We start from the raw sequence: 17,696 nt of genomic DNA on the forward strand, positions 1-17,696 counted from the left end.
GTTACATTAAGGATGTGCGAGCGTGCTGCACCACTGTGTGGGAAGACATTGACTGCATTAGCAAGTTTCTTTGAAACGGTAAGGAATGCTTCGCTCTCTTCTACTTACTTTATCTTTCACTGTAGTTAAGTTGAGGGGTGTGTCAGATAGTGGGAGTGAAATTTGTTTTGATAAATCAGTTCTCCTCTGCATGGTGATTATGGGTGGATGGGGTGAAGCACTAGCTTTGTTTGATGAGTTAGGGTTGTTGCGAAACTATAATAGTGATATTAACTTTGAAAGTTTCTACCTTTGTGTTTACTGATGAGTTAAGAATTCTTAACTGATAGACATTATAGTCTATTTGCTGTTGATTAAGTTTGAAGTTTAGCTCTGTTACTGAGTTGTGGTTTGGATTTTTGCAGATGTCTGTGTTTGTTGTCCCTATTTTTCATCATGGTGGGAAACTCAAGAAAGATCCAGATGGAGCGTTACGGTACGTAGATGGAAAGATTGAGAAATTTCCACCCATGGATGTTGATTTTGTCAACAAGAAGGATTTGGAAGAATTCTTCAGGGGATTAGGTTATCTAGAATACAAAGAAATTTACTGGCTTGATCCAGCAGCAAGAAACTTGGAGTTTGGGCTTCATATCCTTAAGGGTGACCAGGATATTAATGACATGTGTGAAGCCACCCTAAGTTGTCCAGATAGAAATGAGTTCTACATCTACTTTGAGCACCCGGTAAGTCAACCAATGGCAGTCGAACCAGAGCCAGAACCAGAGGAAGAGCTCGTTGTGGTCACAGATGAATCCTCATCAGATGACGGATACGAGAGTGCCGAGGATGAGGCCTACAAGCCTCCTCCTCCTGGTTATGAGACTGATAGTAGTGATATTGAGTCACCAAACAGACGTGAAAAAAAAACAAAGAAAAAAGTATCGGTGTCTCCATCAAACAAGAAGAAGCAGTCACCTAAGAAAAATGGTAAGAAATCATCAAAAAGGTATACCAGGAGGAGGAGGAAGAGACATGTGCTATACGGTGAATCTAGTAAAGCAAATCGAACTGAGACACCTCCTAGTGGGTTGGGTTCTGGCCAAGGGCCAGTAGAAACAGATATTGGAGGTCCAGCAGTGGTTAATGAGAAGAGTGACAGTGATGAATACAACTATGAATATGCTTCTGAAGAGTGTCATACCCCCGGTATCTTCTGAGGATGAGAGAAAAATGCATGGACTTGATTTCAATGAAGAAAATGAATATGGAGAGGTTTAGTTTGAGCTTGGAATGCAATTTTCGAGTATGGAGAGATTTAAGAAAGCCTTAAAGGATGTATTTGTCTGGGATGGAAGAGATTGCATGTATATCAAGAATGAGAAGGAGAGGGTCAGGGCTAGATGTACAGAGGAGAACTGCCCATGGTTGATATACGTGGCAAGAAACTCAAAAACAATGGCATTTGAGATAAAAATATTTCACAACAAGCATACATGTGGAAGGGATTATGGAAGCAACTTGGCCAATAGGGCATGGGTCACAGATAAGCTGGAAAAAAGGTTGGCAAACAGCCTAAGCTAACACCGAGAGAAGCAACAGAGCATATGAAACAGGACTACAATGTTCAGGTCCATCCAAAAATGATCCAAAGGGCTTTGAAAGAAGCTAGGGAAATTGTTGTTGGGAATGACAAGGCACAATATGGGAAGTTGTGGGATTATTTACAAGAGTTGCATAGGAGTAACCCAGGCAGCACGGCTGACATGTGTGTTGACCCAATTCCGCAATCTCTACCGCTGTTTGACAAAATTTACATATGCTTAGATGCGTGCAGAAATGGATTTGTTAAGGGTTACAGACCACTAATAGGCCTAGATGGATGCTTTTTAAAGGGGTATTATGGAGGCCAACTCCTAACTGCAATGTCACTTGATGCTAACAACCATGTATTCGTTATTGCATATGCTATTACAAGAGCAGAAAACACAGAGAACTGGATGTGGTTCTTAACTCGGCTTCAGGATGATTTGGGAGACCATCAAGTGCGTGGATGGAATCTCATGTCCGACCAACAGAAGGTAACAACATTTGCCAACCTATTCTGATATTGTTTCTAATTTTGCAGAATATAGTTGGATTATAGTGTTGATATTGTTTAGATTACTAGAGTGTATAAAGAAGTCTGTAGCATATAATTGGGTTACATCAAGTCATAATTAGACTTCTGTTGCACATGTTGGATTATAATTAGATGTTTGTAACAGTTATAATTGGCTTATAATTGGCATATAATTTTTGGTTTTTATAAATACAATTCTACACAATATAATTGACTTATAATTAGTTTATGGCTATAGACTTCTGTTGCACATGTTGGATTATAATTAGATGTTTGTAACGGTTATAATTGGCATATAATTTTGTTTTGTAAATAAAATTCTGCACAATATAATTGACTTATAATTAGTTTATGGCTATAGACTTCTGTTGCACATGTTGGATTATAATTAGATGTTTGTAACAGTTATAATTGACATATAATTGGCATATAATTTTTTGTTTTATAAATAAAATTCTGCACAATATAATTGACTTATAATTAGTTTATGGCTATAGACTTCTGTTGCACATGTTGAATTATAATTAGACGTTTGTAACAGTTATAATTGGTTTATACCAGTGACTTCTATTGCCAGCAATTGGTTTATAATTAGATATCTGTAGCAATTAGAAATGGCATATATTTGGTTTTTAAACTATCTTTGCAGGGACTTATGCGTGCAGCAAAGGAAGTCATGCCCTATGCACACCATAGAAATTGTGTGCTGCACATTTGGAAGAATCTTCAACAAAGATTCAATAACAAGCAGGTAAAAGGACTGTTATGGCATGCTGCCAAGTGCACTACTCAGGTACAGTTCAAAGCACCAATGGAGAAGTTTAAAAGTGAGTGCCATGGAGGATGGGAGTATATGAATCAATTTGACCCAGGAGTTTGGTGCAAGGCATATTTCAGTCATGGTCCGAAGAATGACAGCCTCACCAATAACATGTGTGAGGTTTGGAATTCTATGATAGTTAAGGCAAGGGAGAAGCCGATTCTAACAATGTGTGAAGAAATAAGGTGTACAATAATAAAAAAGATGGCCAAGCACAAGAGGATTCTAGGGAGGTGCATTGGAAAACTGGCACCAATGCAGCAGTGGAGGCTTGACAGGCACATTAAACCACAGAGTCATAAATGGAATGCACAATGGAGCGGAGATAATGACAGGGTTCTATTTGAAGTTACTAGGGGAAAACACAAATTAGGCGTCAATCTCCAACAACATACATACACTTGCAATGCATGGCAGTTGACAGGTAAACATTAATTATTAATTCTTGTCTTGTTATTTTCACAATTTTTAGCACACCATATTCATGTTTTTGTTGCTGTTGTATAGGGATGCCATGTGTCCACGCAGTTGCTGCTATCTCTAAGTTGAGGATCAAGGCTGCTGAAGACTTTGTGAGCCCTTATCTCACTATGGATGCTGTGAGGAAAACATATGACTTGTGTGTAAATCCAGTGAACAGCAAAAAATTTTGGGAGAAGACAGACCATCCAAAGCCACAACCACCCAGGATAGTAAGACCAGCTGGTCGTCCAAAGAAACGCAGGACTGAATCCGGTGCACCCCCTCCCCCTCCCCCAGTGATTGGCGACAAAATGAAAAGAACTTTTCAGGTAACGTATAGCAAATGTGGGGAGAAGGGGCATTATTATAAAACATGCAAGGGAGCACCAGCTAAACCCGACTGGCAACCAAAAAGGAAGAAGGCAAAAGTGGCTAGCAAAGCTTTGGTTGCGATGACTGAAAATGTAGCTCCTGTCCTTCCCCCTATAGGGAATGTGGCTGGTATTGATGGTGGTGTAAATAACATACCTGTTGAAGAACCTGAACCTATTAACCTGGATCCTCTTGTAAGCTTTTTTTTAGACAAGTATTTTGTAAGTCGTATACATATTGGGTTGTGTCTTTGAGTATTCACAATGAGTTAATATTTGTATACATATGTGGCTGCAAAACATGCTTCTGTCATACAGGATACGGCTAGGAAAAATAAGAAAAAAATGCCAAAGAGGCCGCATGTAGAGCCAGATGAGATAAACATTTCACAAACTGCCCCAACTGCAGAGGTAAATAGAGACACCATAGTTCTTAACTTTTTTTTAAACACAAAAGATGTAGTTTTGGAGCCCAAATGTGATTCACTATTATTTTACCAGGTTCCAGAAACTGATCAAACTACTCCAATAAATCAGACCACAACTCAGGCTCCAAAGGCTCAGCCCCATTCTGCAGCTCCAAAGTTTAGGCCCAAACAGATGGTCAGAAGACCCCCAAGTCCTCCAGTGCAGTCCAACGAACATCCTCACAATGTACAAGCCTAACCAGAAGGACAAAGCTTACAGAAAACCTCTCATGCAATCTCCAATGAAACTCTGGCAGCAGCTAGCACTGGGACCTCATCAAGGCTATTCAAGTTCATTCTAACTCCAGGAATGAAGCCTCCACCAAAAAACCAGTGAAAGAACTTGCTATGTGAATATTATATTGTTTAGAGAATGTAGAACTTTGGTTTAGGGAGACTCTATCTTAGTTATTTTGGTTATAGTGTTGATGTTATGATTAGGTTCTGATTTGAAGTCTACATAATACTCAGGATTGATTTAGAGATACTCATATTTTGGAGTGAATTTTTTGTAAAACACTCATGCTTTGGTTTGTGAATCATTGAATCGCTTTATGAAACTCTCAGGAATTGGAGTGTAATTCCAAATGTGCCATATATTTGAATATTTACATTGTTATCTTCATAGACATGTGTTTCACAAACTCATAATAATACAATATGATAATATCTCAATACACTATTTTAAATTCTAATAACTACATGAAATAAAATAAATTAAGTATCACTAAATTAGAGTAAATAATCATAACATGAGTTATTGTCTTCATACAAGCTATGAATTTCAACCATAATACATTAAGTAGTTGTCTTCTATTTACATAACTTTGCACACTAAATCAAATTCACATTTTTCTCAATTAACCCACTGCAAATTGATGAAATTATAAGTGTAGCTGCAATTCCAATTAAAAAAGTAGTTAAGGTTCTGCATTTAGTGTTGCCTCCAAATGTTTTTTCAATTTTCTGCTTCGCCATCATTACTTCCAGTGCCTCCAATCTTTCTTCCATCGTCTTCAAACTTTCAACCATACCATTCTAATTGACATCAGCTTTATGTGAATATGACTCAACATATTCATCAAGCCAAGCAAAGTATTTGCAATGTAGAGTTGCGGTCTGCAACAAACAACACTCCATGGTAATGGCAATGAATTTTGAAACAAAACTAAAATTGAAAAATGATTACCTTAAACATTGAGCAACCAAAAAAAAAAGCATGTTCGGATTTCCTACAGTACTAGACTGAAACAATATTGCATATGTGCTACAATGACATCTGGGTGCTACAAATCTTTTCTTGCCTTGGTTTGTCTTTTCCCCTATACTCCCAATGGAACCCAGAGTCGAACTCCAGCACAAATTCTTCCCAGCTTCACTGCTTTCCTCCACGGTTCGTGAAAAAGAGTCTCTGACTTTTATAGCCATATTATTCTTCAGGAGAAAAGTCCTTATCTTCACTCCACACACAACAAAGACAATGAAGAACAAAGAAAAAACCCTAAATAGCTATGAACACCCAGGAGATAACTGCTCATAATGAAACACAACGTTTCAACAAAGTTACAGGGGGCGATTTGTCCCAAATATGAAGGAGAGAAACCCACGTGGACAAGTCACTGACACATCAGCAAGTGACCTGCTCGGAACCGGTTGCAGGGACTGGAACGTACAGATATCTAAATAGATAGGGATCGATTTGGGTATTTAGATTTTTTAGGGGGTGGAAAGTCCATCGGACAAATGGTTAGGGATCAGAAAGGACATTTACTCTTATTTTAATTTTGAATTAAAAAAATTTAAAATTAATTATTAAATGGAGTTGTTTAAAAAATTGGCTGATTTATGTTGTTTCCCTATACTTTTTCTTATTAAAAACTTTATTGTAGTTACAAAATTTTGGATACCGGATGTGGTTACAAAGTTTTCATTTTGAGAAGATTTTATAAATTTTTTATAATTTTATTTAATTTTTAATTAAATTTTTATATTTTAAGAATCTGTAATTATTGAATTTTTATATTAAATAAACATTTTAAGTTAAGTCTTTATTTTTAGTTATTTTTGTTAAAAAATATCAAATCTTTTAGAATATTCAATTTGTTGATTGATATTGAATGAATTTTGAGATATTTTTGGAAGTAAATATTTTAGCATTATTACGTTTTTTTAATTAAAAGTTTTTATCTAATATAAAAGCTTAAATAAAACCTTTTAAATTTTTAAACAGCAAAGACTTAATCAAAAGGTTGATGAAATTAATAAATACTATTTATGTATACACAAAAAATTTATCTCCCTGTTATTTATGTAAAAAAATATATATATTATTTTATTTTTATTATATATTTTATATAAAAAAGTCTTAGCAGCAAACACTATGTAACCAATATCCAAAATTTAATTAGAAAAAATATTTAAAATTTAAATTTAACAAAAACTTATTTTTAGTAAATTTTATATTGTATTTGTTTAAGAATTTGCTATAGTATTAATTCTATAATATTATTTATTATATTTTAATATATATTCTATATAAATAACTAATTTTTTTATAAATAAAATATTATTGGATAAAATTATAAAGATTAAGTGGGTAATTAAACCTGCTAAAAAAAACCTTTATAGTCTATGAGACTTGGATAGTTGGATATTAGAGAACAAGTTGAGGCTTCTGTACTTCTTTTAGCATGTGTGAGATTTAGCAATAGAAAAAAAAAATCGGAAATCCTATAGAATAATATTAAATAGAATATTAGGAGTTATTATAAAATTAAGTACCTTCGAAAATAAATTATGTATTCTAATAATAGCATCACAATGTGTCTAAAATAGACTACAAATGCGACAAAATAAAATATAGATAGATAATGGAGTTTTTACATTATGGAAAAATTATATAAAATTATTATTTTAAAAAAAATAATTTTTTAAAAATATCTGGAGTTTGGAATTTTTTTAAAAAATAAAATAAAAAAATAATTATTTTTTATATCTAATTTTTTAACTTAATTTTTCAAATATGATTTTTTTTTATTTAGGACGAGTTCGCTTAGCTCCAGCGAACTTCACTTCAATTTTTTACAAAATCCACGTAACTCAAATTTTTAAATCATTATCATCGTATCTAAGAGTACATAAGAATACACAAAAATATACAGACAACAAGTATGTCTTCTTCAACATTACTGGCAGTAATAGCAATTATTATTATCGTCTCCAAAAATATACAGATACAAGTCATATTTAATAAAAAAATTTTCTCATTATAAATTAAATAAAAATATGGCTTATTCATATGTACTCTTGTGTACTACTATGTACTCTAAAAACGATGATAATGGTTGGTGTTCATACCCTGACCCAACGCTAAGACCCAGGTCCAAATGAGAGACCCAATCCAAAGGATTGAGCCCCATTCTACACCGACCTTCCCCTATAGAAGTCGGTCCTTACCACGACTTGCTCTAAAGAAGTCGGGAACGAAGATTAGCTGGCAGATAGGCACTCATTCAAGTGAGTAACTGCCCCTAAAATCTCTCAACCCACTTCCAGGAGCCATATCTCAACTTCCCTAATATGAAGGGACGGTTATCCACCTTAAAAAGTAGAACTACTTCAACGGTGGTTATTGGCTCATCACTATAAATACACTGACACCCCTCAGGTATCTCTAAGTTCCAATATTCTCTAAACCTGCTCACACACCTTGCTGACTTAGGCATCAGAGTGTCTTTGCAGGTACCACCCCCATTCACTTATATACACAAGTCGGACGGAAGCCCAGAAGCGCGATCCCCTTCGAAGGTTTCCCTTCACAGATGATTGGGCCAGCCTAACGAGTCAAACCCATCAATCTCCGGTTACCCATCGTAACATTGGCGCCATTGCCGGGGACCCGAGAGATCGACCAGTGATGGCGGACAAGTCACCAGAAGATAGTCATACCGCGTCCGATTCCGAACAGGAAGACCTGGATACCGGAAACAACGATGCGGACCCAACCCTTCACCAGAGAACCGATGACCAACATAGAGAGGGCACCTCTGGGTTAAAAAACCCAAAGGTAAACTCCTCGGAGGGATGAGAATCAGGAAAGGAAGGGCCACCCCATGCAACCGAGCTAATGGGATTGGTCCATGGTCATCAAGTTCGTTTGGAACAACTGGAACAAGAATTAGAGCGACAACGAGAGGTGGAGCGAAACCTCAGGGAAGAGATAGAGCGACGAAAAGATTTAGAGGAAAAACTCTTGAGGCTAGAATCTTCCCTTAGAAGTCGGAACTCCCGTGGCGACCGAGAAGAGTCGCCCCTAGGAGGAGAGGATCCTTTCAATGAGGACATCATGAGGGCAAAAGTTCCAAGAAACTTCAAAAGCCCTGATATGAACCTCTATGACGGAACCACGGACCCGAAGCATCATCTAAGCAATTTTAAAAGTCAGATGTATCTGGCTGATGCTTCGAATGCAACTCGCTGTAAAGCTTTCCCGACCACTCTATCAAAAGCGGCAATGAAGTGGTTGATAGCCTCCTTCCAAGGTCGGTTACCAGCTTCGAGGACCTCTTGAGAAAGTTCTTAATGAGGTTCTCCATCCAGAAGGATAAAGTAAAGCACGCACTGAGCCTCCTGGGAATAAAGCAGGAGGTCGGAGAGCCTTTACGGGACTATATGGAAAGGTTTAACAAAGCGTGTTTGGAGATTCAAGACCTGCCCACTGAAGCGGTCATCATGGGGGTAGTAAATGGACTTAGAGAAGGTCCCTTTTCACAGTCCATATAAAAAAGGCACCCCACCTCCTTGAGTGATGTACAAGAAAGAGCAGAAAAGTACATCAACATGGAGGAGAATGCCAGACTATGAGAGCCGAATTGGCGACCTGGGCATCCCTACTCGATAAAAGAGAAAGAAAGAGAGCCCAAGAAGAAATAAGAGCTCGGTCTCGACAGACCGAGGAAATATCACTCTTATACTCCTCTAAAGGTTTTCATAGTGGATATATACAGAGAAATCTGCAATACTGAAAGACTGCCGCCTCCCAAGCCCATTAAAAATAAAAAGGGAGGAAGTCGCAGCGACTACTGTGAGTACCATAAGATGTATGGTCACTCAACAAATGATTGCTACGACCTCAAAAATGTGATAGAAAAGCTGGTCAGAGAAGGCCGACTTGACATATATCTCATGGAAAGGTCGGACAATCATGAAAAAAGAAAGCGAGATGACGGGGACAGAAGAGACCCACCACCACAAACCCCCGAGAGACACATACATATGATCTCGGGAGGATTTGCGGGAGGAGGACTCACCAATTCATCTCGCAAGAGACACCTCAAGCGAGTCTACCAGGTCGGGAGCGAATCGCCCGACCTCCCTACTATCTCATTTACAAAGGAGGATGGGCAAGGAGTAATCCCTGGACATGATGATCCAGTGATGATAACCATGATCCTAGCCAATGCCCATCTCCACAGAACTCTAGTAGACCAAAGGAGTTCAGCAGACATCCTTTTCAAGCCCGCATTCGACAAACTAGGGTTGTACGAAAAGGAGTTAAGAGCCTACCCCAATACCTTGTACGGATTAGGCGACACGCCGATAAAACCACTAGGATTTCTACCTCTTCACACGACCTTCAGAAAGGGGGAAAAATCCAAAACTCTGAGCATAGACTTTATATTCCTCGACGTGCGGTCATCATATAATGCCTTAATTGGTAGAGCTACCCTAAATCGACTCGGAGCAGTGGTGTCTACCCCTCATCTTTGCGGGGATAGCAACGGTACGGGGAGACTAGAAATTGGCGAGAAAATGCTACAATGAAAGCCTGAACCTGAGAGGAAAAGGCAAGGAAGTCCACACCATAGAGCTCGGCGGCGCAAGAGCCAAAGAAGAGTTGCGTCCACAACCAGGAGGAAAAACTGAAGAAGTACAGGTCGGCGAAGAGGAAGGAAAAAATACCAACATAGGGACCGACCTAGAAGAAAACCTAAAACAAAGGTTGACAAAGCTCTTAAGAAATAACTCTGACCTCTTTTTCTGGAAAGCTTCCGACATGCCCGGGATAAACCCTAAGCTCATGTCCCATAGGCTCTCAGTATATCCGGGGTCACGACCTGTACAGCAGCGAAGGCGTAAGCTCGGCCCAGAACGAGCTCAAGCGGTGAAAAAGCAGGTACAAGCTCTCCTGGAAGCTGACTTCATCAGAGAAGTCAAATATCAAACATGGCTAGCAAATGCAGTGCTAGTCAAGAAGCAAAACGGCAAGTGGAGGATGTGCGTCGACTATACCGACCTGAATAAAGCATGTCCCAAAGACCCATATCCACTTCCAAGCATTAACACTCTAGTAGACTCCAGCTCGGGGTATCAATACTTATCATTTATGGATGCCTACTCAGGATACAACCAAATCCCGATGTACAAACCAGACCAGGAAAAGACATCATTCATCACACCCAGAGCGAATTATTGCTACGTGGTCATGCCCTTTGGATTAAAAAATGCAGGGGCCACATACCAAAGGCTGATGAACAAGGTGTTTGCTCCCCACCTCGGGAACTTAATGGAGGTCTACGTAGACGACATGCTGGTGAAAACCCGGAAAGAAGCCGACCTCTTAACAGACCTCTCGCAAGTTTTCAACACCGTAAGGTCGCATGGGATGAGGCTAAATCCCGCAAAATGCACCTTCGCGGTAGAGGCTGAAAAATTTCTAAGATTTATGCTAACCCAAAGAGGGATCGAAGCAAATCCCGACAAGTGCAAAGCCATCCTATAAATGAAAAGCCCGACTTGCTTAAGAGAGGTTCAACAACTGAATGGCCGACTTGCAGCCCTCTCCAGGTTCTTGGCAGGGTCAGCATTAAGATCCCTTCCACTGTTCTCTCTACTAAGAAAGGGATGCCAGTTCGAATGGACTCCAGAATGCGAAGAAGCGTTCCAGGAGTTCAAAAGGTTCTTGATCCAACCTCCAATCCTAACCCGACCTCTAGTGGGAAAGAGCTCGTCCTATATTTGTCTGTAGCAGACAAAGCTGTAGCATCAGCCCTGATACGAGAAGATGAGGTCGGATAGCATCCAGTGTACTTCACCAGCAAAGTTCTACAGGGCCCCGAACTAAGGTACCACAAACTAGAGAATTTTGCTTACTCCTTAGTAATAGCCTCACAGAGGTTACGGCCTTACTTCCAAGCCCACACAATAAGAGTCCGAACGAACCAACCTATGAAGCAAATCCTCCAAAAGACGGATGTTGCAGGGAGAATGGTTCAGTGGGTAATAGAGCTCTCCGAGTTCGACTTGAAGTACGAAACTCAGACGGCAATCAAAATCCAATGCCTCACCAACTTCATAGCGGAGTATGCGGGAGACCAAGAGGAAAAGCCAACTACGTGGGAACTATACGTAGATGGATCCTCAAACAAGACAAGAAGCGGTGCAGGCATAATACTAGCCAATGAAGGGGGAACACAGATAGAGATTTCCCTCAAGTTTGAATTTCCAGCTTCTAATAATCAGGCAGAATATGAAGCCCTGATTGCAGGATTAAAGCTGGCAGAAAAGGTCGGTGCAACCAAAGTGCTGATATTCAGTGACTCTCAAGTGGTGACCTCCCAAATAAATAGAGAGTATCAGGTCAAAGACTCGAATATGAAGAAATACCTGGAAAAAACTCTGGAGCACCTCGGGCGCTTTGCAGAAACCGAGGTCAGACACATAACTCGGGATCTTAACAGCAGAGCAGACGCCCTCTCCAAGTTAGCAAGTACCAAATCGGGAGAAAATGATAGAAGCTTGATCCAGGAAACTCTCCAAGAACCCTCCGTGGTGAAAACAGAAGACAAACAAGATGTCCTTGAAGTAACCGGACTAAACCTTGGATGGATGAATCCCTTGGTCGAATACCTGAAATTCGACATCCTCCCCAAAGAGGAAAAAGAAGCCAAGAAAATTTGGAGGAAAGCACAATACTACACTCTGGTAAAAAATATCCTCTATAAAAGAGGAATATCAACACCACTACTGAAGTGCGTACCGACCTCAAGGACATCTGAAGTACTAGAGGAGGTTCATAATGGGATCTGCGAAAACCATCTCGGAGCCAGATCACTTGCCAAAAAGATAATCCGAGCTGGATTCTACTGACCGACCTTGCAAAAGGATGCCACAGAATTTGTGAAGAAGTGCCAACCATGCCAGATGCATACAAATTTCTACGTGGCTCCTCCCGAGGAGCTAATCAGTATAACTTCTCCATGGCCCTTTGTAAAATGGGGGATGGATCTGTTAGGTCCTTTTCCCCAGGCCCCAGGACAAGTCAAATACTTAATTGTGAGAATAGACTACTTCACAAAGTGGATAGAAGAAGAGCCATTAGCCACCATCACGGCTCAGAGAAGTCGGAGGTTCCTCTACAAAAATATTATCACAAGGTATGGGATACCTCATTCCATCACCACAGATAATAGAACCTAATTCACCGACTCTACCTTCAAAATCCTGGTAGCCAGTATAAAGATCAAACACCAGTTCACCTCGGAGGAACATCCACAAGCAAATGGACAAGCCGAAGCAGCCAATAAAGTCATACTGGCGGGATTAAAGAAAAGACTACAAGACGCAAAAGGAGCTTGGGCTGAGGAGCTCCCACAAGTGTTATGGGCTTACCGGACGACGCCACAATCTGCCACAGGAGAAACACCCTTCCGACTTGTCTACGGTGTGGAAGCCATGATACCAGTAGAAATCGACGAACAAAGTCCAATGGTGATCTTCCATGATGAGATCGGAAATATACAGGGGCACAAAGAGGAGCTGGAACTGCTCCCCGAAGTCCGAGAACAAGCCCAGATAAGAGAAGCAGCATTGAAGCAAAGGATGATGATGAGCGGATAATTTATACGCTTTTTGGCATTGTTTTTAGTATGTTTTTAGTAGAATCTAGTTACTTTTAGGGATATTTTCATTAGTTTTTATGTTAAATTCACATTTTTGGACTTTACTATGAGTTTGTGTGTTTTTCTGGGATTTCAGGTATTTTCTGGCTGAAATTGAGGGACTTGAGCAGAAATCAGATTCAGAGGTTGAAGAAGGACTGCTGATGCTGTTGGATTCTAACCTCCCTGCACTCAAAGTGGATTTTCTGGAGCTACAGAACTCGAAATGGCGCGCTTCCAAATGCGTTGGAAAGTAGACATCCAGGGCTTTTCAGAAATATATAGTAATCCATACTTTGGCCAAGAATAGACGACGCAAACTGGCGTTCAACGCCAACTCTCTGCCCAATTCTGGAGTTCAGAGCCAGAAAGGGATAAAAAACCAGAGTTGAATGCCAGAAATGGATCAAAACCTGGCGTTCAACTCCACAAATGGCCTCTGCATGTGGAAAGTTAAAGCTCAGCCCAAGCACACACCAAGTGGGCCCCGGAAGTGGATTTATGCAGCAATTACTTACTTCTGTAAACCCTAGTAGCTAGTTTATTATAAATAGGACCTCTTACTATTGTATTAGACATCTTTGGATTATCTTTTGATCCTGAGTTATATCTCTGGACGCCTGGTTCTTAGATCAGGGGGGCTGGCCATTCGGCCATGCCTGGACCTTTCACTTATGTATTTTTAACGGTAGAGTTTCTACACTCCATAGATTAAGGTGTGGAGCTCTGCTGTTCCTCAAGGATTAATGCAAAGTACTACTATTTTCTATTCAATTCATCTTATTTCGCTTCTAAGATATTCATTCGAACTTCAACCTGAATGTGATGAACGTGACAATCATCATCATTCCCTATGAATGCGTGCCTGACAACCACTTCCGTTCTACATTAGAATTGAATGAGTATCTCTTAGATTTCTTAATCGGAATCTTCGTGGTGTAAGCTAGAATGATGGCGGCATTCAAGAGAATCCGGAAGGTCTAAACCTTGTCTGTGGTATTCCGAGTAGGATTCAATGATTGAATGACTGTGACGAGCTTCAAACTCGCGATTGCCGGGCGTAGTGACAGACGCAAAAGGATAGTAAATCCTATTCCAGCAGGATCAAGAACCGACAGATGAATAGCCGTGCCGTGACAGGGTGCGTTGACCATTTTCACTGAGAGGATAAGATGAAGCCATTGACAAGGGTGATGCCTCCAGACGATTAGCCGTGCCGTGACAGGGCATTTGGATCATTTTCCCGAGAGAAGACCGAAAGTAGCCATTGACAATGGTGATGTATCACATAAAGCCAGCCATGGAAAGGAGTAAGACTGATTGGATGAAGACAGCAGGAAAGCAGAGGTTCAGAGGAACGAAAGCATCTCTATTCGCTTATCTGAAATTCTCACCAATGATTTACATAAGTATTTCTATCCCTATTTTATTAATTATTTTCGAAAACTCCATTACTATTTTAATATCCGCCTGACTGAGATTTACAAGGTGACCATAGCTTGCTTCATACCAACAATCTCCGTGGGATTCGACCCTTACTCACGTAAGGTATTACTTGGACGACCCAGTGCACTTGCTGGTTAGTTGTGCGAAGTTGTGAACCATGGTATTGGCATCATATTTTTGGCGCCATTACCAGGGAAAGAAAGAGCGATGAATTTTACATAATTAAAGTGTAATCACAATTTCTGCGCACCAAGTTTTTGGCGCCGTTGCCGGGGATTGTTCGAGTATGGACAACTGACGGTTCATCTTGTTGCTCAGATTAGGTAATTTTCTTTTTGTTTTCTCTTCAAAAAATTTTCAAAAATCTTTCAAAATTTTCTCCTTTGTTTTCGAAAAAAAAAATTTGAAAATAAAAATATTTTCAAAAGTAAATTATTCTATGGCTTCAAAACTTTCAAGAATGAATTCTAGAGTTTCATGGTAACATGTTGAATCCTATCTGGCTGAAAAGCCATACCCAAACTCCTTTGGGATTGGTCTTCAACTAATCACCTCAATGGATGTAAATCCATTCTAAAGCTTGACTGGCTATTAAGCCATGTCTGACCCTTTGATTGGAGCTTTAGACTAAAGAGCACAAGATTCCTGGAATTCATATTAAAGATTTTGAAATCCTCATTTTTGTTTTTCAAATAATTTTTGAAAAAAAATTCCAAAAAAAAATTTAAAAAATCATAAAAAATCAAAAATATTTTTTGTGTTTTTTTGTTTGAGTCTTGAGTCATGTTATAAGTTTGGTGTTAATTGCATGTGCATCTTGCATTTTTCGAAAATTTTCATGCATTCATAGTGTTCTTCATGATCTTCAAGTTGTTCTTAGTAAGTCTTCTTGTTTGATCTTTGCATTTGCATGTTTTGAGTCTTTTCTTGTTTTTCATATGCATTCTTGAATTCTTAGTGTCTAAGCATTAAAAAATTCTAAGTTTGGTGTCTTGCATGTTTTCTTTGCATTAAAAATTTTTCAAAAATATGTTCTTGGTGTTTATCATGATCTTCATAGTGTTCTTGGTGTTCATCTTGACATTCATAGCATTCTTGCATGCATCACATGTTTTGATCTAAAAATTTCATGCATTGCATCTTTTTAGTGTTTTTCTCTCTCATCATAAAAAATTCAAAAATAAAAAAAATATCTTTCCCTTTTTCTCTCTCAAAATTTCGAAAATTAGATTTGACTTTTTCAAAAAATTTTAAAATCTAGTTATTTTTATGAGTCAAATCAAATTTTCAATTTGAAAATCTTATCTGTTTCAAAATCTTTTTCAATTTTTTTAGTTATTTTCGAAAATTTCAAAAATATTTTTCAAAAATCTTTTTCTTAATTTTACATCATATTTTCGAAAATAACATCACTAATTAATGTTTTGATTCAAAAATTTCAAGTTCGTTACTTACTTGTTAAGAAAGATTCAAACTTCAAGTTCTAGAATCATATCTTGTGATTTCTTGTGAATCAAGTCATTAATTGAGATTTTAAAAATTAAATATTTTTCAAAAACTAATTTCAATCACATCTTTTCAAAAATATCTTCTTATCTTATCTTTTTCAAAAATATGATTTCAAAATATCTTTTCTAACTTCCTAACTCCTTATCTTCTCAAAATTGATTTTCAAAATTCGTTTCAACTAACTAACTAACTTTTTGTTTGTTTCTTATCTTTTTCAAAACCACCTAACTAACTCTCTCTCTCTCATTTTCGAAAATATCTTCCCCCTTTTTCAAAAATTTCTTTTTAATTAACTAATTATTTTTTTATTTGAATTTTCGAAAAACTACTAACCTTTTTCAAAACTATTTTCGAAAATCACTAACTCTTTTTCAAAAATTATTTTCGAAAATTCCTTCTCTCTCATCCCCTTCTATTTATTTATTTATCTACTAACATCTCTTCCTCACACCCCCAAAAATCCGAACCCTCTCTCTATCTGTGTTCGAATTTTTCTTCTTCTTCTTTTTCTACTAACAATAAGGAACCTCTTTACTGTGACATAAAGGATTCCTCTTCTTTTCTTTTTCTCTTCTCTTACTTATGAGCAGGGACAGAGAAAAAGGCATTCTTGTTGAAGCTGATCCAGAACCTGAAAGGACTCTGAAAAGAAAACTAAGAGAAGCTAAATTACAATAATCCAGAGACAACCTTATTGAAAATTTTGAACAAGTAAAGGAGATGGCAGCCAAAAATAATAATAATGCAAGGAGGATGCTTGGTGACTTTACTGCACCTAATTCCAATTTACATGGAAGAAGTATCTCCATTCCTGCCATTGGAGCAAACAACTTTGAGCTGAAACCTCAATTAGTTTCTCTGATGCAGCAGAACTGCAAGTTTCATGGACTTCCATCTGAAGATCCTTTTCAGTTCTTAACTAAATTCTTGCAGATATGTGATACTGTTAAGACTAATGGAGTAGATCCTGAAGTCTACAGGCTCATGCTTTTCCCTTTTGCTGTAAAAGACAGAGCTAGAATATGGTTGGACTCTCAACCCAAAGACAGCCTGAACTCTTGGGATAAGCTGGTCACGGCTTTCTTAGCCAAGTTCTTTCCTCCTCAAAAGCTGAGCAAGCTTAGAGTGGATGTTCAAACCTTCAAACAGAAAGAAGGTGAATCCCTCTATGAAGCTTGGGAAAGATACAAACAGCTGACCAAAAAGTGTCCTTCTGACATGCTTTCAGAGTGGACCATCCTGGATATATTCTATGATGGTTTATCTGAGCTATCAAAGATGTCATTGGATACCTCTGCAGGTGGATCCATTCACCTAAAGAAAACGCCTGCAGAAGCTCAAGAACTCATTGACATGGTTGCTAACAACCAGTTCATGTACACTTCTGAGAGGAATCCTATGAGTAATGGGACGCCTATGAAGAAGGGAGTTCTTGAAGTTGATACTCTGAATGTCATATTGGCTCAGAACAAAATGTTGACTCAGCAAGTCAATATGATTTCTCAGAGTCTGAATGAAATGCAAGCTGCATCCAACAGTACTCAAGAGGCTTCTTATGCAGAAGAAGCTTATGATCCTGAG

The 17,696-nt window shown here is 38.5% G+C and overlaps 1 protein-coding gene and 1 non-coding gene across 2 annotated transcripts; one reads left to right on the top strand and one right to left on the bottom strand.

The window, feature by feature from the left end:
- The first annotated feature begins 1,586 nt into the window (after positions 1–1,586).
- Positions 1,587–4,420, top strand: LOC112721626 (uncharacterized). Its single transcript, XM_025772673.1, has 5 exons — positions 1,587–2,060; positions 2,751–3,345; positions 3,429–3,949; positions 4,073–4,165; positions 4,256–4,420. Exons 1-5 carry the CDS (start codon positions 1,587–1,589, stop codon positions 4,418–4,420), a joined length of 1,848 nt encoding a protein of 615 aa, XP_025628458.1.
- Positions 4,421–17,231: 12,811 nt separating this feature from the next.
- On the bottom strand, positions 17,232–17,339 carry LOC112725601 (small nucleolar RNA R71). Its single transcript, XR_003164698.1, has one exon. It is a non-coding gene; the product is annotated as a small nucleolar RNA R71 (small nucleolar RNA).
- Between the last annotated feature and the right edge of the window lie 357 nt (positions 17,340–17,696).

The sequence above is a fragment of the Arachis hypogaea genome, chromosome 11, assembly GCF_003086295.3.
Source record: "Arachis hypogaea cultivar Tifrunner chromosome 11, arahy.Tifrunner.gnm2.J5K5, whole genome shotgun sequence".
In the NCBI taxonomy this organism is placed as follows: Eukaryota; Viridiplantae; Streptophyta; class Magnoliopsida; order Fabales; family Fabaceae; genus Arachis; species Arachis hypogaea.